The sequence below is a fragment of the Culex quinquefasciatus genome, chromosome 1 (genome assembly GCF_015732765.1).
Source record: "Culex quinquefasciatus strain JHB chromosome 1, VPISU_Cqui_1.0_pri_paternal, whole genome shotgun sequence".
In the NCBI taxonomy this organism is placed as follows: domain Eukaryota; kingdom Metazoa; phylum Arthropoda; class Insecta; order Diptera; family Culicidae; genus Culex; species Culex quinquefasciatus.
In genome coordinates, this window is record NC_051861.1 from 85,951,956 (window position 1) to 85,972,247 (window position 20,292).

General features: G+C 41.4%; 2 protein-coding genes across 2 annotated transcripts in view; both read left to right on the forward strand.

Annotated features, from left to right (window-relative positions):
• LOC6046168 (zinc finger protein 1) overlaps nucleotides 1–15,387 on the forward strand; it is a 38,478-nt gene extending 23,091 nt beyond the window's left edge. Inside the window, 3 exon segments of the mRNA XM_038252667.1 lie at nucleotides 8,759–10,370; nucleotides 10,373–11,035; nucleotides 11,713–15,387. Of these exon segments, the coding sequence (XP_038108595.1) occupies nucleotides 8,759–10,370; nucleotides 10,373–11,035; nucleotides 11,713–11,912 (2,475 nt within the window). The 3' untranslated portion in view covers nucleotides 11,913–15,387.
• A 2,533-nt stretch (nucleotides 15,388–17,920) lies between these two features.
• Nucleotides 17,921–18,879, forward strand: LOC6046170. Its single transcript, XM_038265777.1, has 2 exons — nucleotides 17,921–18,199; nucleotides 18,677–18,879. The coding sequence occupies exons 1-2, from the start codon at nucleotides 18,124–18,126 to the stop codon at nucleotides 18,877–18,879; spliced, it is 279 nt and encodes a 92-aa protein (XP_038121705.1). The 5' UTR covers nucleotides 17,921–18,123.
• Nucleotides 18,880–20,292: the final 1,413 nt, after the last annotated feature.

A 20,292-nucleotide genomic window follows, 5' to 3' on the forward strand; every position in this document is an offset into this window, starting at 1 on the left:
CAAAACGCCCAACAAAGTAACCAGACTGGTGACATTCTGCGGCACGAGGTATGTTCGCTTGAAACAAACAATCGGAGCCAAGCTTACTAGCGGATGGAATCTTTACTTTTTCTTAAATTGGAATCGACGCGCGAGGGCCCAGGGCGGATCAGAACACGACGGAAAGGTGCTCGAAGCGGCGTCGTTACTGCAAATATTTTTAGATTAGTGTGTACGACGACACGGTCGCATGCCACGTCGTCTTCGACGACAACGCGGTTGACGCGTCGCCGAGAGGTGCGACGAGAAATGTGGGCCAATAAAAAGTAACAAATTTCAATCTTTCAATTTAGCTTAATTCACCGTGTGTGTGTGCTTGGGGCGACGCGGCTGACAGCAGAGGAAACTACAGAGTGCTCTACGTGGAATTTACCGACAGTTCGGCAGAATTGGAACGGTTGATTGGCGCCCGACTCGGGCGCGGGAGCGCCTTGCGCACCGTTTCGCGGTGATCACATTTCAAGCTCGAAGTCGAAAAAGAACACATCCCAATAGGTATCGAGAACGACGCCGCATACCAAACTGAAGAGGAGATCGGAACTGATGCGTGCGCTATAATTAGCCGGCGAAGTTACGTTTGGAGTCTTCTTGAACGCGCAAAGGCGCGCATTCTACCGACGAAGAACAGCCAACAGTGATACGAAAACAAAGGATTAAGTCCGATTACCCAGTGTTCTAGAGGGCGAAGGAGACTGCGATGCTGTCTGTAGATCAAAATATTTTCATTTTGAAGTGTCTCACCGCCGACAGGCAGCAATTTGTAAACTAAAGGCGCGTTCCTCGTTTTGTTTTGATTCGATCGAATCGGAGAGCTATTTAGAAGAAAAATAAGCTCGCCACATTCTTCTGTGCGTCGTTGACGCCACCCACGTCGTTTACCCAAAGGCGACTCCGCAAATACTCGCCTAGAGGTGACAACTAATTTTGACACGCGCGCCCCCTAGAGGGCGCCATTTTACCACCTGTCATAGTTGTCATGTGCGCGCCCCCCGTATTTATCTCCAATTTATAATCCAGTGCAGAGCTCACCACCTGCTCGCTCTCAAGGCGTCAATCTAATCTGCCGGTGGCCGATCTCGCGCCGACGACACGTCAAGTGGAGGGCCCCGCGCTGTCTTCATGGAGCTCTTTTTTCACTTCACACCTAGCGCTAATTATTTCCACTTTTAATTATAAACAGCATCGTAGTGCGTTGAACGCGCGCGCGCGCCCTACAGCGACGGCCAAGCGCCATAAGTGTCTGTGTGTCGTACACGCTGAGATTCGTTACACTCAAAAAAAATTCACGTTGAAGTTACGTGAAAAGCTATGTGGTTTTTTTCCACTACAGTTTTCACGTAACTTCTACGAGGTGGCCCTAGTAGAAATGGGATTTGTTTGACCAGATTATTTCACATTGATTCTATGTGTTTTACACGTAAAAGCTAAGTGAATTAACCGTTGAGTTTTACTAATTTTTTTTAGTAAACTTTATATGAACTTTTTTGTTGAAAATTTTGGTGTTGGTTGCATTTTTTCAAAAAATAATATAAAAAAGTTTTTTTTTGCAGAAAACTATTTTATTTATTCATTCATCTTTAGAACAATCTCGCCTTTGAAGTCCTGCAGCATAAATTAAAACATAATTTGGTGCCTCTTGCGGAAAACATTAAGATGAAACGCGTACGGTTAGATCACCCAAGGTCGCGGGACGTGTTGTTCCCCCAGGTCATCGCTCCTTCCAATGTGCTTGATCCTAGTCTCCTTGCCGCGAATCGCCACGATAGGTATACCTCCAGGCACCACGATAAAATACTGCTCATGCTCGGCGGAATCGCTCTTGTAGTCGGGCCTGTTGGTCTGCATGGCCGCACGGCGGAACCAGTCGGAACCACTCGGGAATGACCCACTTGTTGGCTATTTCATTTCCGGTGGCGCCAAGAACCACAGTGGCACGGACCGTTATTGCCATTCCGATGCATAATACCGGCGTCAGGCAGACTGCCAGGTTGTGCCTTTTCTGGTTACCTTCGAAAAGATCTCTGGGTCACCGCCTAGAACCAGTCAGAATTTCGGTGGCCGTCGTATAAGAAGATGTTAGGTCCAGAAGTTAACTGAAATATCGTCAGAAATAATCGTCAGTTATAAATAAAAAACTGTTCAACTTAATTTAACTTACCATCATTTACATTTTGACGAGCACAAGTTCGGCTTCTGATCTTCACCGTTCGCCATCAATTTTCATACTAAAATAATCACGTAGAAATTTGGCCCACTCGAGTAAAAGAAGTTTCGTCGAAGTTACATTCCAAAACACATAGAAGCTACATGAAAAAACCTAGTGGAAAAATACTATAAGGTTTTTCACGTAATATCAACGTGAAATATTTTTTTTGCCGGTACACTTTCACATTATTTTTACGTGTGTCACGTAAAACGGACCTATGGAGGGGAAAATTGGGATTACGTGATTTTTCACGTAGCATCTACATGTGGATTTTTTTGAGTGTAATGCTGGAAGCTAGGGTAGTGGTAGTCATACTTGAACTAAGCAAAATTTTCAAATAGCTTGGCCAAAATGGCAAAGGCGACCAAGGCGCCTTTGACAGGAAGGACCCTGGGCAACGTTTTGAATATCTTGAAGGTCCCCAATTTGGTCTTTATATTTTTGTGCAATGATTTTAGTAGGTAATGCTTCAATGACGTCAAAGGCGCCTTTGAAAAAGTACTCCTGAATGACCTCAATCGCTTTTAAAGTCATTATCTCATTAAGCACTCTAATGTAATTCGAATTCAGTATGCACTTGTACCAATGGCGCCTTTTAATCTTGAGGTGCCTTTAAAAAATTGCAGGCGCCTTACCACAAAGAATCTCTCCTATATCGGTGACAACAACAACAAACGCCATTCTTCGGTCAACCTGACGTTCCGTGTCCGTGTCAAAATTCGCCTTTACCAAAAGGTGCGAACATACAAACGATTCTGTTCTGATTAATCAGCCGCCGAAAACGACACGAAACCCGCCGTTCAAAACGGCTGTCATTTTCACCTCCCGTGTAGGCGCCTTTGACGCGCGCGCGCTTTGATGAAAAATTGATTACGCGAGAAAATTTCCGTAATGAGCCAAAGAAGCTGCGTGTGACTGTTTATTTTGTTTTGCCCCCGTTCCCACCAGGTGGCGGGCCCAAGTGCGTTATGGGCAAGTTAGGGCGGCCGTAAATCGTTTGAAAGTTCCTCTAAACAACGCCAGAGGGGGGGCGTTGTGATGTGTTTACGCGCGCCCTCCATTCAGGTTCGGAATTCATTCATGGTTTTTTTTTTCTACTGGGAATGAAATTCAACCGTTTTCGATTTATTAGGGAAATGTGAAACTTTTTTGATTTACTTTCTCGGAAGTGAACACCTTCATCGAAATTTAACTGTTTAGTTTATTATTTCCTCATTTTTCTTTTCCCAGTTCAAATCGAACGTGTGCCAATTTCAAACATATTTTTTTTTCGGGACTACACGTGCTCGCGCTGTGGACCTCCGAATTGGTCTATTAAAAACGCATTTTTTCTACGTCCGAGCCTCCCGGTTCAATTTTTCACGGAAACAATATTTATGTTATTTTTTGTACGGCGCTTCCCGCGCACAACACCTTTCGATAATTTTTCATGATTTTTTTCACGCTCTATGGGAAGGCCAGCGTGAGTTGATGGGGCGGCAGGTGCGTCAAGAGTGTGAGTGGAGGAGGGGGCGTTTTGAAAGTGGGGTGAAATGGGACATTTTGGGCTTTATTTTGAGCAAAAAAAGTAATTTAGAAATTTTGTGCAGAAATTTAGAAATAAAACATATTAAAGCTCTTAAATTCTTAAATTCTTAAATTCTTAAATTCTTAAATTCTTAAATTCTTAAATTCTTAAATTCTTAAATTCTTAAATTCTTAAATTCTTAAATTCTTAAATTCTTAAATTCTTAAATTCTTAAATTCTTAAATTCTTAAATTCTTAAATTCTTAAATTCTTAAATTCTTAAATTCTTAAATTCTTAAATTCTTAAATTCTTAAATTCTTAAATTCTTAAATTTAAATTCTTAAATTCTTAAATTCTTAAATTCTTAAATTCTAAAATTCTAAAATTCTTAAATTCTTAAATTCTTAAATTCTTAAATTCTTAAATTCTTAAATTCTTAAATTCTTAAATTCTTAAATTCTTAAATTCTTAAATTCTAAATTCTTAAATTCTTAAATTCTTAAATTCTTAAATTCTTAAATTCTTAAATTCTTAAATTCTTAAATTCTTAAATTCTTAAATTCTTAAATTCTTAAATTCTTAAATTCTTAAATTCTTAAATTCTTAAAATTCTTAAATTCTTAAATTCTTAAATTCTTAAATTCTTAAATTCTTAAATTCTTAAATTCTTAAATTCTTAAATTCTTAAATTCTTAAATTCTTAAATTCTTAAATTCTTAAATTCTTAAATTCTTAAATTCTTAAATTCTTAAATTCTTAAATTCTTAAATTCTTAAATTCTTAAATTCTTAAATTCTTAAATTCTTAAATTCTTAAATTCTTAAATTCTTAAATTCTTAAATTCTTAAATTCTTAAATTCTTAAATTCTTAAATTCTTAAATTCTTAAATTCTTAAATTCTTAAATTCCTAAATTCTTAAATTCTTAAATTCTTAAATTCTTAAATTCTTAAATTCTTAAATTCTTAAATTCTTCAACTCTTCAATTCCTCATTTCTTCAATTTTTAAATTAATCATCCGAAGTGGAATTTTGACGAGGCCTTTGGATAATCCCGTATGAACTGTGTTTTTATTTTTCAAATCCCTCGTTTTCCAAATTGGTAAATCTTTAAATTATTTCTTTACGTTCAATGTTGGCGTGTTCAAATTCTTGAATTTTATATTTTTTGAATTTTTAAACTCTGATTAAATTCAATTCATAACAATTGTATTTTTTTCAATTTTCAATATTTCAATACATGTATTTTTAAATTTCAAAATTTCAGAATTTTCTAATTCCTAAATTAAAAATTCATTCAGAAATTTCATATTTGTAGGACTTTTTAAGTTTTAAATTTCGAAAATTTAAAATGCAATAATTTTAATTTTTGAAATTTTCTGAATATTCGTATTTTCGAATTTTTATGTTTCTGATTTTGAAAGTTTTTGAATTGCCTTATTTCTGAAACTGTATTTTTTTAATTCAACATTTTTAAATTTTATTTCAAAAATGTGTACATTTCTGATTTTTTATTTTTATTTTTTTTTCTTTGCAGGAAAATTATATTATGTTTTTTCCCTTTTTGTTCGAATAAATTTAAAAACTTTAAAAATTTAATATTTTGATGCAGTTTTTTTATTCATTTCTGAACCTAATAATTTTACAAAAATATCGTATATTGTGAAATTTGATAGCTTATCTAAAATTATGTCCCGTTTCACCCCACCCATCCCGTCGCTCACTTTCCCGCGCCCGGTCAAACCTGCTGCCGTGTGTTGATTTATTTTGACTCGTGTAAACCGAATAAAAATGTAGGCCGTGTTATTTTTCTCTCACTTTCAACAAAAACACACAGGTTATTCTGACGAAGGGGGGAGGTGTCAAGCTCGCGGCGGCGTTTGTCCAACACCTCCGGTCGAGACACCTATACTGCACCAAGAGAAGGTGAAAAAAGAAAGGATTTTCACCGTGTGTCGGAAAATAAATATATGTATTTTCATACTCGGAGATGATTTTTCATCCTCCGCGCGCCACACACAGACTGCATGGAGAAGCGCGCGGAAAACAAAAACATCACAAATTTATACGCCTAATATTTACTTAATTATGATTATGTGCTACGATTATTTACAAAATATCGCATTATTTATGGCGCGGTGGGACTCCATTTTTTCCACTGACAGCTCCAACGCGTTCTATTTGAGGACGGGGGGCGAAAAGTGAAAATTAGGGAAAATAATTGACAGCGGGTGCTTGGGCCGGTGGTAAAACGCTTAAATCATTTGCGCGCGCGATGATAACGCTTGCGACGCTGTCAAAATCGCCATAATGGCGGCCGCCATAAAAACGTCGCGTGACGTTTTGACACTTCCAGCGGGTTAACAAACTCGTTTCAGAAATTTCCAATTTTTGAGTGAAATGTTCCGGCTAAAGGGTTCAATTTCCAGTTCGTGTGTGAACTGCCGTGGCGTGGTGAGGTTAGGGTCGAACGAAAACTAATGCGGTTAAAGAGCACGGAGCGCATAAATCATTTCGGGAAGAAATCATAAAACCAATTTCCTCGTGGTCGGTTACAGGAAAGAAGGTTTGGAAGGAGGGGTCTCTAACGATGCTCTGAGGAGGGAAATTAAAGAAAAACAGCATTGTGGCGGGGTTGCCATACGCGCTACACCTGTCGTATTTGGAGCGCGTCTTTGTTTTGCAGCGCGCGGCAGTGCTGCCAACCTTAATTGCTCGTCAGCGCAAGAAATCGGGGAAAGAGGGAGTAAAGTGCTGATCGTTTATGGATTTGCTAGGGGAAAAGTGAGGTAAAATCACTCGCCATATGATAGAATGGAGGGAGACGTGAAGAAAAAATGGTTAAGGAAAAGAAAACCTTCGGAAACATCGACCCGGTTCGCCCCAAGAAGACGATCGATGTTTATTTTTAGACACACTTCTTTTTCCTTCGTCTTCGCAAACTTCCATAAAGGCGTATTGGAAAAATTATTACCTCCTCTCCATTAGTCATGATGCGAAGAAAAAGGGGGAAAATGTGTGCAGGTGCACCGAACCGACGAGGGGCGAACCCGAGCGATGACTCAAAGGTAGAAAGAGTTCCGAGATTTATTCTCCGGAGCTGCTGCTGGAATGTTAAGTGAAGTTCGACTTCAAACGGTGAAATCGCGCGCGCGTGCGATGATTTCAAAACTTCGAGTTGATTTTTATGGCGCGGTGGCCGCCATTATGGCTTCGTGTCAAAAGAAAGGCAGTGTTGCCGGTTTGCGTTCGCGCCGCCACCTACGTAGCTGAACCTGAACCATTAATCAAGCTCTCGTGCTCGATTGTCCAGAACGAATGGCTGGTTGGTAGCAAAAAACACAAACTCATTTTGTCTGCGTTTCACTTCAAAGTATAATTTTACACCGTGTGTACACAGTGTTCTTCTCCGGTGCATTATGGATTTTTATTTTTAAAACAATTCCTCCTTGAAGTCGTCGCAGCTGCAGGTCTGACAAAAATGCACACTTTGGAGTGTGTTAGACTGCTCTTGGCAGACAATTAGGACCAAATTTCGACCTTGGAAACGGTCTGGAAGATCTTTTAGAGGTTAATTTTGCCAAAAGCAAACATTGTTTATCATTTGCCTAATTTTGACAGCTGGCGAGTGAAATGTTACTTCACCTTACTCTATTTCACCTTATATCAACGCAGTTCAAGGTCAATCAACATTGAGGTAAGCTAACTGTCAAATGAAAACATCGCCACCTGGTTTGGTTTTGTAGCCAACAGAGTTTTTTTTTCATGATTTGCCCCAAATTTGACAGTTGGCGATTGAAACGATTTGTTACCTCTAGGTTATGTCTTGGATCAAAGCAGTTCAATGTAAATCAACATTGAGGTAACAATAGTTCACAAACTCACCGTCAAAATAAAAACATCGCCATTTAAAACGCCATCTGCTTCTGTTTTCCAACCCTAACCTCTCAACCCTTTTGACAGGAAGTTCGCTCAACAAAAAAAAATATCTAATGTGAAATCAAAAATTTATCGAGAGTGATCCCGATTTACCATACAAACCCCCCCGCAAAACAACTCACACGACGACGGTGTCAATAAAGCGCATCGCGCGGCTTGTTTAATTTACACCATAAAAACATCGAATGTGTGTAAAAACAAAAATATTTTCATTGCAAACGGAAATTACTGGCGCATTGCACGGGAGAGTAGTTTTTTTTCACTCTCTTCGTATACGCACGTCGAATTCTTTTTTATTACACGATTTTTATTACATTTTCCCGTCCATTTGATCATATCGAGAAAAAATATATATTCCGTATCGAGAGAGAGGCGCGCATTTCACGCGTGATTGAAAGCGGACCTTTAAAAATGGCTGCCGCGGGTTCGATTCATATATAATTCCCATCATAAACCGATCAATCAGTCTTGCTGGCGAGTGTATAGGTTTTTTTTTCTTGCGATGTTCCACATTCAACCCCTGGAGCTCATGGTCGCACCTCTGGTGGAATCTTTCAAAACAAATCGACGATTTTTATATAAATAAATTGCCTGTGTGGACTAGTGATGCCGGATTTGAATCAGTGGTCTTCAGCTACCTTTGCTGAATTCAAAATGTAGGGTTTGAAATATTTCAATCTGACGTTTACTTACCTCACTGTTGATTAATCATGAGTTAAACAGAAGCATTCTGCCAGATCAAGGTCAGCTAACAAGTAGGTGATGTAGATTGACAATAACTTTTTGACAAGCAAAGGTAAATCAACAATGAGGTAATGTAGGGAAGCGATTGCTCTAGTTATTCCTTCGGTTGAGGACCACTGTGCGCACCCCTTTCCATCGTCTCTCTATCGCTACGCGTCGTGCGCTCTTCATAATCAGGGCCACGGCAGGAAATTAGTCCGCGGAGATGATTGCCAGGTTCTGGTTTCTTTCTCAAGATAATGCCACCGGCGGCGACGACGACTACCGCTTTCATAACCTCCACGTAGACTAATCTCCCGAACCCCTTTTCTTTCCCCTTTCCAGAGCTGCAAGGTGTGCCACAAGCAGTTCGCCAACGTGTACCGGCTGCAGCGCCACATGATCTCCCACGACGAGTCGACGCTGCTGCGCAAGTTTAAATGTACCGACTGTGATAAGGCGTTCAAGTTTAAGCACCACCTGAAGGAGCACGTGCGCATCCACTCGGGCGAGAAGCCGTTCGCCTGCACCAACTGCGGCAAGCGGTTCTCCCACTCGGGCTCCTACTCCAGTCACATGACCTCGAAGAAGTGCATCAGCCTGGGCTTGAAGGTGCCGACGAACAACAACAACAACAACAGCAGCGCGGTCTCCAACAACAACCACAGTCCAAAGTCCGGTGAGAAGTCGTCGAGTCGCCGGTCGGGATCCGGGTACTTGCCGGGAGGAAGTCCCGCGGCAGCAGGTCTGTCCAACGGACAGCTAGCGAGTGGTCAGCACAGTCCGAACGCGTTCCTGCCGATGTTACCCAAGTACCCGCACAATTACGAAGCCATGAACGCCGCCTTCCTAGCGTCGTTCCAGAACCCATTCTACTCGATGGCCGCACTTAACCCCGGAAACCCGGCCTTCAACCCGTACAGCATACAGCGCCTGCTGGAGCTGTCGGCAGCGGGAGCCGCCGCCGCTCCTCCGGGTGCAGAATCTATGGAGTCGCTACTACTCAAAACCCAGCAGCAGCTGCAGGCCAGCGGAGATCGGAAGTCTCCCCATTCCGACGCCGAAGACATGATCGAGGAGATCGTGGAAAACGATGACGAGGAGGAGGAAGAAGAGGAACCCAAGCTGGTCATGGACGTCGATGATCCCGAGGAGGACGACGACGAAGATGACCGGAAGGACATTAAGGTTGACGACGATGAGGACGAGGATGAAGAGGAGGCTCGACGCGAGGATCACCGATCTGCGCAGAACTCTCCAGTTGCAGGCGACAAGACCCCCAACGAGTACCGCAACATCCTGGACGACATGACGCAAAAGATCCTGGACGTTGCCCACCGAATCTCCGCCGGAGGTAGCCCACTCGTGGAAGACATCAAAACGGAACGCCCGGAGTCGACCTCCCCGGAGCTGAACATCGACAATGATCGGCGAAGTCCGAGCCCCGTCGCTGAACAGCGTCCCGTCGAGATCAAACGTGAACGCAGAGAAGACGAAGACATGAAGGAGTCGGAGCAGCCGAAAGAGGAAGCCCCACTTCTCCAATGTCAACAGTGTCGAGCTACGTTCAACCACCAAACCGAGCTGGTTCAGCACGAGCAGGTCCTCTGTCAATCGCTAATGTACCACCACCACCAGGCTGCCGCCGCCAACTACCTTCCCATGAGCCAGAGCGGCAGCGAGGACGACTGCGATTTCGACGGCCAAAAGTCCACCCCGTCGGAACGCAGCGGCAAGGTTCGCGTACGGACGGCCATCTCCGAGGAGCAGCAGAACGAGCTGAAAAAGTATTACTCCCTGAACAACAAACCCAACCGGGAAGAGTTCCAGCTGATCGCGAAGCGAGTCGGCATGGAGGCCCGCGTCGTGCAGGTCTGGTTCCAGAACAACCGCTCGCGGGAACGCAAAATGGGCGGAATGGGCAGCTCGGGAGTTCCACCACCATCCCCAGCACCCGTTGCGCCCCTAGTCAATCATCCGAAGCGGAACAACCGCTGGACCTGTCAATTCGCAAATCCGACTCGTCTCCGTCGTCTTCCCCACACTACGGGACGGCTCCCCAGAGTCAGTCCGAGTCGGCCTCTGCCACGGCCGCCGCCGCTTTGCTGGACGAAGCGATGAACCTCAGCCTCAAGTCTCAGTCCCGCAGCTCGACGCCGTACAAGGGCTTCTACCCGTACCCACCGGCCCTCATCCGTCAGACTCCATCCCCGAACGAGCAGCAGCTCCGGGCACCTCCAATGCCCACCGGCTACCCGACGGCCCCAACCGCTCCCGTTTCGTTCGTCGGCATGGACCGCCTGTTGCAGCAGTTCTCGCCGGAAATGGCCCGCTCAGCCCCAATTCGCGCCGACAGCCTCAGCCCGGGCTCGGAGAAGCTCGCGTGGCCGGCCAGCGCCGCCGCGTACGACGAGCAGAAGCTCCAGCTGCAGATGCAGTCGATGCTGACCGTACCGAAGCGGGTGCTCTACTCGACGGCCAACGTTGCCGTCAACCCCAGCGCCGTCGGAATCGGACTCGGCAAAGAACTGCCGGACGCCGAGGGCCAGTACGTGTGCGACCAGTGCGATAAGGCGTTCAGCAAGCACAGCTCGCTTCAGCGGCACAAGTACGAACATTCAGGTAAGCCTTCAGCCCATTAATGAGCGTACGCGCGGCTAGAAACTGGGGCACGACCTCCGGGTCCAGTTGATAAGACCTGCGAGGCGGCATTCTGCGTCATAATCTAAGCCAATAACGACCTGTTGCTTGACAGCTTGCGATTCTCGGTGTGTTGTTTTGACGATTTGGTTTACTACGAATTACGCCGGTTTGTGTGTGATTCACAACACCGAAACACGTGAGATTAGCGGTGAATTTGTAGTAGCCTTGTTGTGCAACGGAATGGCGAGCTTTCTTTCGTCTTCTGTTGTTAAATTTGAGTTCACCTTCTACTCTGGAATTTGCTTTCCGCAAATTTGCGAACATAACAACACTTTAAAATGACAGATCACATCTATGCGCTATAACGGCTTCAACCTGTAATAAATTGTCATGTATCGTCCAGAACACTACACTAAACTACTAAAAAGTTCATGAACAATAGATAAACAAACAGTTCCAAATTTGACAACACTTCGCGTTTTGACAGCTAGGACCAACGAAAGCTACACGGTTAGCCAAAAATGCACAAACTAAACTAGAATTTAGGCAAATTGAGCTACTTATTCGTTTTGGGACGCGTTCCAGAAGTACTTATGACACTCTTGATTCACATGAAAATAAAAAATAAAACAACATTACTTTCCTCTACTTTACAGGCCAACGTCCCTACAAATGCCTCGAGTGTCCGAAAGCGTTCAAGCACAAGCACCACCTGACGGAGCACAAGCGCCTGCACAGCGGCGAGAAGCCCTTCCAGTGCTGCAAGTGCCTGAAGCGGTTCTCCCACTCGGGCTCGTACAGCCAGCACATGAACCACCGCTACTCGTACTGCAAGCCGTACAGGGATGGCAAATAAGATGAGGACGGGGGACGGGAAGTTCCGTCCCCTGCCGCTACCGCAGCCGGAAGTCTCTACCACCAGAACCCGCCCATGTTTGGACATCCGCCGGGCCGACCCGCCGGTCGACGAGGTCGACGGGTCGGAACCAGGGGAGACTCTGCCCTGCCGGGTTATCCGGGACCTCCACCCCCGCCTCCTCCGCCGCCACCTCCACCTCCAGTGATGGGACCTGCCGGGCATCCGGCACCACCACTACCGGGACCGTTTGGGCCACATCCACCGTACTTTGACCGCCGGCTGCTCGTCGATAGCTATCTCAACTCGAGCTTCCTCGGCTACGGTGGAGTGCACTGAAGGTCCCGGAATCCGGTTTGTACATAGCTCAACCCGTTAGTTAGCGTTGATTATTGGTTAGTGTGTAACTCAAGCTCTTTTCGCGCGCGATGATGAAAGATCGTACTTAAAAATTCTGAACAACTTTTGAAACGTCAACGAACGAATCAGTGAACTGATCCCAGTTATTAACTATTGTTTTTGCAAATCAAGTATTGCCGGCAGGACCTGGAGTCCCGAAGTCGGCTGGAAAGTTTGATACACACGTGAAAAGCAGAAGCTGTGCATTTAATCGATTCTCAAAACAACAACAACAAAATCACTCGAAAGCAGAGAAAACATCTTAAGCAAGAAACTCGAATCTCATTCCCTTTTGCGCTAAGGTTTATTTGTGTAGTGTCTAGAACTTAATCTGTTACATTTCTTGGATTACTTATTTCGCCACCAACCCCCCCAACTCCTATAACGTTTAAGTGATTTAGTGGTTAAGATACGCGTGGCTGGGCGCCCTGTGTGCGCACACCCGCAACCTGTAGAATACTCTCTCTTGCTCTTAGCAAAGAACACGTGAATTCAGTTGCCATATTTTGAGAAATACGTCGCGCAGACGTAGTGAATTTCGAAGAAAATCAAACAACTAAAACGCGTTGAATAAAAGGCTGGGTCTAGCAATTTTTGTTTTTCATTACTTTCTTTTGTTTCTAAATTTATTGAACTCTAAATTAGGTGAACTAGCAAGCAAGGAGAACGAAAGGGAAGGAAAAATATATACGCATTTTTGGACCACACGGTGTTAACAAGACAATACAAGTAAAATATAACCTTTAAAACAAATGTATTACATAACAATTCAAAATTTTCTATACTGCTACCGTAAAAAAATCTTCCCCTCACTTTTCTTCCAAAAGCAAAACTAATGTATATCTTCCCCCTTAACACGTACACAAACAATTCACACCGTATTCTAGCTAAAGCGACTAAACAAAATAAAATTGAGCCTGTTGAATTATCCTTTCTCGAATCGTAAACATAACCTAAAACACACTAGTTGGCCGAACTGCGCGTTGGGAAACTGTTCGGAACTTACCCGTCGCAAATTAGCTACTTCACTGACAAATACACGAAAAGCTGTCACTTTTCTTCATAATTTCGGATATGATTTGAAAATTCGTTATTAAAAGTCCACAAAAATCACTTAATTTGTCAATCACACGTGAAAAGCTCGCGCACTTTCTTCATCCCTTCACCACAGCTGTCAAACAAACACTATACACTCAAAACGGGAAAGCGTCAAACTTTCCGTGCATTTGTCCGTGTGCGCGCGCACACGCTAAAAAGGTTTCACCCAGGTTTAAACGCGAACTGACTCCGAACAGTTTTTCACGCGCTCCCCAAAGCAAAAAATGCCAAAAAAAAACATTATATTTCTACTACCCCGCTAGCAGCGATTAACCTTCCTGTACATACTCTCATGGGCAAAACCAGCAGTAAAACAAATAGTGTAAAATTACCTACCGGTGTAAGTGTAATCTTAAGCTCTGTAAAAATTTGTAACACAGAACACAAATCGGCACACAGAGGCGCCGAACAGCGAATGAAAATAGTACATCGAGTTATATTGTAATATTTTTTACACAAAAGTACAGCGAAGCAACGGAAAACAAGAGAGAAAGTGAGCAACAACGAAGAAGTGAAAAAAACTGTTGATTTAGTAAAACGTATTGACCCGCGGAGCGTGTCCGACTCTCGGCGAGAGAGGCTCGCACGCGGCGTAAAACTCAAGTGTCTTTTGAATTAACATTAACTTGAATTACTATTTTGATTATTACCTACTGAATATTATTATTGAGCATACTATTTAGTTATTGAATTATGACTTAGGAAGCGTAACAAGGAAGGAAAAAGAAACGCAAGAAAAAAAACTATATTTAAATGCTAAAGTACTGTTAAATATTTCTACGAATAATCATAACTTTAAACATTAAACTAACTCAAATTGCAAACAACAAACAAAACATAACACAGATAACCATTCCAGTAAAACGAAAAGAAAAAAATGAAGGTTACGCGAAGAAAGCTGATTGACGGGGAGGCAAAAATTAACTACGGAACAACTTTAGGCAAATTACAGTTTAAAGCAAATCCATGTAAACTAGACGAAATTGGTCTAACAAACTCGCAACAAACAACACAACAACGACAAAATCTTGTTACCAGACAATAATATTGAACAACAAAACAAACTTAACGAGAGAAAAAAAACAGCCCAACTCCGACAAGCGTTGCAGCGAGGACGCGAACCCCGACGCAGCAACGCTTACCAAAGCGTTTTGGTTTTTTTTCGTTCACACGCGGCCTGCTTTGTCTTATTTGACGAGAGAACATTGATTTTACCCTCTCGAATGTCAGCGGCTAACTTTGATGAAGCTTCTCAAAATATCTTTTATTCGTTTAATCACTTCTCTACAGGCATGTTTTATTTGCTCGTAACACTTAGTTTGTTTCGTCTCCTAGTGTTAGTTGTACATTTTAGTTTAGAGATTACTTTCAATTTAATTTTCTGTATAAATCGCGTTTCCTAATTTTTGGACACCCCCTTAAAGCTAGAAATCCAAAGAAAACCCGTTCGTGCTCTTTCCGCTGGGGACAACCTGTACAGAACCGCCCTCCCAGGCCCCGGAAAGAGACCCAACACGAACCCAGACAGAGGTAGAACCAAAGCCAAAAATAATTCGGAAAACCACTAGGTTTAAAATTTAGTTTGTTAGGTTTACAATTAAAAACAAAACACACTTTTCTTAGTTGGTACCATCCCGTTGAACAGTTGTATTAACTTTATGAAGAGTTTTATTATTTTATCACATTTCTTCCAAAGATTTAAAACACCTCTCTTGCCCTCGTATGAGTTGTGTGCAATTCGTGCCAAAACGAAAGGAACAAAGTTTTCCAGAAACTAAACTATAAACAAAAATCGTCTAATTTTGTTGAACGCACCAAGCAGTGTTTTCCAACACATACAGCGAAAAGCCAAATGAAAAAAAAAAAACAAAAGAAATCAAAAAACGAATACATTAAACGAAAGTGGATAAGGCAAAAAGAAAAACAAGTTACTTCATGTATTTTACTGATATGGTGAACGCAAAATGTAATTCAAAAAGTAAGGAAAAAACAAAAGTATGTCTTTAAGTATATGAAAAATTTAAAAATATATTATATATACAAAAATAAAATAATTACGAAAATTTAAACCCTCTGCGCTTTCAATTATTATTTCCGAAAAATATCACCTCCAATTCAAATTGTGTTGGCAACTCTCTGTTCTCACAAAAATCTGACTGTAAAATAACTCGGAAAATGAACTACAACTATCTATCGATATTTCGATCACTTTCCTCATGACTGCATTAAAATTATTGCTGTCACCATTGCAGCACGTTAAGGAAAAGAAAGAGGCAAAGCATGAAACGAATCAGGCGGCTGCTTGAGTGTTGAGCTCGGTTTCGTTCGTGTCTAACTTCGTGTACGTTCACTGACGGTCGCGTCGCAATGGCGATGATGACAGTTGCTCTGTAAGAGCATCCAAATATCGTTGTTCGCTTTTTGTATGTAATTTTACCAATTTATGTGAAATTTCTGAGATTATAATAAAAAGATGTAAATTAACACATTTTTTAGGTAATTTCTACGCAAAATTTGTAAACACTGTAGTAATACTAACGTAATGATTCGAAATTCAGACACTTAGGAGCATATCATTTTTGTGATAACTGGCAGAAAAACATGTAATAAGTTGGAAATGTAGAAATATCATCAGGATGCAGTATAAACAGTCAGTTTTAAGAGAGTGCATGCAAAATATGTCTTTTCTAACAATTTTTCATCAGATTATCAAAATTAAATTGACTTGTAGTACTTCGAACCCCCGGACACTGATAAAATCTAATTCGAAATCCGGGCACTTTTGATTCGAATTTCGGACACTTGATTTTGCTTATGAATCGCACACATTTGGCCTGCAATTTTAGTGAGTGGCATTCTTTAGGTCTCAAATAAGCTGTAACATAAAAAGAATCAATATTTTGTATAAAAAAATTGCTAGAATTTGAGGAAATCAGAAGCATACATTTCAGCTCTGCCTTCCCGGTGCTTCGGACGACTATGAAATATTTCGGCGAAACGTTTCACAGATTTGGTAAACTCATAATTTTATTAAATTTAATTGGTTTTAGATTTTAGGTATGAAACCAACTAAATTCAATTAAAATCTAGCATCAAAAAGTATTGACATGTCAGAGTTGAAAGATCTTTGATCTTTACGGTTCATCTACCACCAAGGTATGGTTGTTTTCCAGCTGTCAAAATAGTTATTTAGCACGAAACCGGGATTTTATACGGCGATTTTCAGAAAACAGAAATTGACCATTTTACGGGCAAATTATACCGGGTTTTTTTTGTAGGGTTGATAAGCATGCCAAACTGAGCCGAAATACGCTTTTAAAACACAAATATTAAAAAAAAATCAACTAAACGCGTTTTTCCAAGGGCATTTCAGTGAGAAACTCTGGGAGTAACTCGGAGTAACTCCGTGTTCGAACCGGTTGTTGCGTTTAAAACGGAATTTGTATACGATTCCGTTTCAGAATTCGGATTGATTTGACTGGGTAGATGCTTTGGTGGATTTTTGACAGTTCGAATTATTTCAAGAAAATCCACCACGGTTAACCAAATCAAATTAACAATGCAACTCAGGTTCCAGAAATAGTGAAAAGAAATAAAAAAATATTACTATTTGTAAAATGCTTCTACAAACAACACAAAGAAACCCATTTTTTGATTGAAACATTCTGAATCATGATTTGAATGTTTTTCTAAAACAAACATGGCCGCCAAATGGCCGATCGGGAGTGATGCTTTTCAGAGTCTTAAGACTCATTTGGATGGTTTACAATAACATATCCAACGATAGATCGATGATGGATCCGGGCATATATTTCGTTCAGATAAGTGAGATTTGGCTTCGAAAAAGCACATAATTATCACTTAAGTGGTCATAACTTGAGATAGGGTTGCAAGCTCTTCGATTTTTTGGACTCGTTTGGAAGGTATTTCAATTACCGGAAGATGGATCAGGACAAAGATTTCGTTCTGATACGTAGGATCCGGCTTCAAAAACGGGACATAAATATCAGTTAAGTGATCATGACTTGAGATATTCAAAATCAATTCAATATTTTAGACTCGTTTTTCGATTACCTATCAAACGATAGATATCAAACGATTTCCGGTCATTTCGTGCTTGCCATTTCATTAGGGTACATAACTTTTTTAACCAAGAGTGTGTCCCTTTCACACTTTATGTAAACTGTCATTTGAGTGAAAGGGATACACTATTGTTTACAAAAGTTATGTGCCCTTTTGAAATGTTAGGCTCCATTTATCTAACATCCGGATATGGGACCATCCACAAATCACGTGAATACTTTTTGGGAAATGTCAAAATTTGCTTGCCAGAACAAGTATCGTGATTTTACGAGAAAAAAAATAGTTCTAAAATTTTCGAATTTAATCATCTGGACAGACAGAGGTCGCTTCACCCTACCTTGACAAGATCCCCTTTCCAGCTATGTTTTGACTTTTGACTCAAGTGCAGTTTCCTACCACGCACACAGTCTCAAAGATCTTCTACTGACAGACAGACCAGCTAACCCGTCGTCGTCGCAGACAGACAGACGAAGAAATACCACGAACGCGGAGGTTCGTCACTTGAGCCATCGATCGACCAAGTCTTCGGCCGAAGGTTTTTCTTTTCTTCCGCACTAGAATTTCGTTCGCCAATTTGCGCGTGCGTACGTAGTTTAGTGGTCCGATAAGCTTCAAAATTGTCTGGCTAAGAATGTGGAAACCGATCGAGTTGGCGCTGCTTTCGCTGGGAGTAATACTACTTTCTAATCAAATCGCCCAAACCAATGGTAAGTGGCTCGGCGAAGGGGTGAGAACGGGACGGCAATATGGGTTGGATGGTGGCAAAAACAACACAAAAAAGTGCATATTTTACTGATCGATGCAGGAAATCGAATCGAAAGTAAATTCTAGCCCGAAACAGACACACACAGCGAGGCGACTTGGCTGCTTAGCGAAACAAACAAAAATCCTTGAAATAAGCGGGTTCGTCGCTCGCGCCAGCACAGTCACTCGCGCAAGTCACTCTAAATATCACACCGTTTGGTCGTGATCGTGGCTGGCGGTGGCGCTGCCGATCGAAGGAGAGCCAAACCTTAAAAACCTACATTGCGCAAGGTCGTTTGAAAAAAAGAGGTTTGTTCTGAGCCTGCTGTGACTAAAGGTGGATTATTGACTCATCACCATGAATGCTTAGTTGGCGCGGCAGTTTTTTACACCTCATCGGAATTCTACGTAAATTTAACTAAACTAATTTTACTTTTTAGCCCTCCTGAAGCGATGCTACCAGTGCAGATCCCGGGGGGAGCTCGGAAGCTGCAAGGATCCGTTTACGTACAATGCGACCCAGGTGGAGAATGAACACGGTGTGACGGCGGTTCCGTGCGCGTCCGGCTGGTGCGGAAAGGTCATCGAGGGACAGGGATCGTTCCGGGAAGATGGTGAGTGGAAAATAACATTTTTAACATAATAATTTGACTACAATTACAGTTTTGTAAAATTGAATTTGAAATCGAAAAGTATTTTACAGAAATTTTGATAAGTTTAGTTCGATTTTTTTAATAGTGCGCATGAGTGACCATTTCCGATTTTGTTGTTCCAAAAAGTTCAGAAAATTTCATAAAAAATTGTCTGAGAAACATTGAAAATTGGCCATCTGGTTTCTTATATATAGCGGATAAAAGCAAAACAAACAGGAAATTTGTGCTACCCATTCGGCCCTAAAATTTCAACATTTCACTTTTATTTCAGCTATTTATTATTTTTTAAAACCCCTCAGCGGGGGGGGGGGGGGTAACATTGACTGCCAAATCTCAGTTTTTCTCATAGATTTACGATTTTTCTACAACAAACTTTTTACATCGTTAACTTTTGCCCTGCACAGAAAAAAATAATGTAAATTTGGAAGCTGTAATTTTGGAAGGTTGAATATTACCTCTTTTATGATGTAATTTTACCTCATTTTAGACTGAAAAAATGACATTACACCAGAAAAGTGGTAAAATTACACATTTCCAGAGGTAAAATTACACCTTTTTTCTGACATAAAAGATGTACCCCTTCTCAGATGTAATATTACCACGATTTTTTTTTCTGTGTGTAGCCCAAGAAGACGGCACTTTTTGGGCAAAATTTTGATATATTCTGATTCCTCGGGAAATTTCACAAAAGATTTAAACTAAAAAAACTCTTGATTTGATTGAAAAAATGCCATTTAGAATGAAATAAAATAATTTTTAACATTTTGTCGGATTCGGGATAAAACAGCTATTCGCCTACTTGATACAGCATTTGACGTATTGATCACAGGGTAAACCAAAACAAACTTTTTTTTCAAAAATGTTTTGTTTAATTATTTTCCAAAATCAAATTGACAACTCAAATACTTCAAGCTTACGTGGAATTTCCCGAGGAATTCGAATATGTAAAAATTGAGCCCAAATAGTGCCGTCTTCTTGGGCTACAGGGCAATAGTTAACGATGTAAAAAGATTGTTATAGAAAAATCGTAAATCTATGAGAAAAACTGCGATTGGCCAAAAACCTATCTTTTGACCCATGGGAGTATGGGTGCTGGAGGCTGTTGCAACCAGATATTAAGTAAAAAAAAAAATTAACAGTAATTTGCAAAAGCTATGATGAAAAGTCAAACCAATCATCGATGTATAAAGCACATTTTAAAGGGCTTTAACCCTTTCCGGCCTGATGGGTATATATGACCCAAAAATCAAAATTTTCTAAAGTAGCCTTTAATTTTCGTATGGTCCCCAGGATCATTTTCCCATCATTACCTAAAAAAATATTTTTTTGAAAATTCAGGCCTGAAAGGGTTAAAAGACTATTCGAATGCATCTAAGTGAGTAGGAATCAGGGATGGAATAATC

Excerpts from the sequence above, each read along its gene's own strand:
- LOC6046170 (XM_038265777.1), top strand. The coding sequence starts at position 18,124 with ATGTGGAAACCGATCGAGTTGGCGCTGCTTTCGCTGGGAGTAATACTA. Across the intron at positions 18,200-18,676 it reads TCAAATCGCCCAAACCAATG|CCCTCCTGAAGCGATGCTAC; the intron begins GTAAGTGGCTCG and ends TTTACTTTTTAG.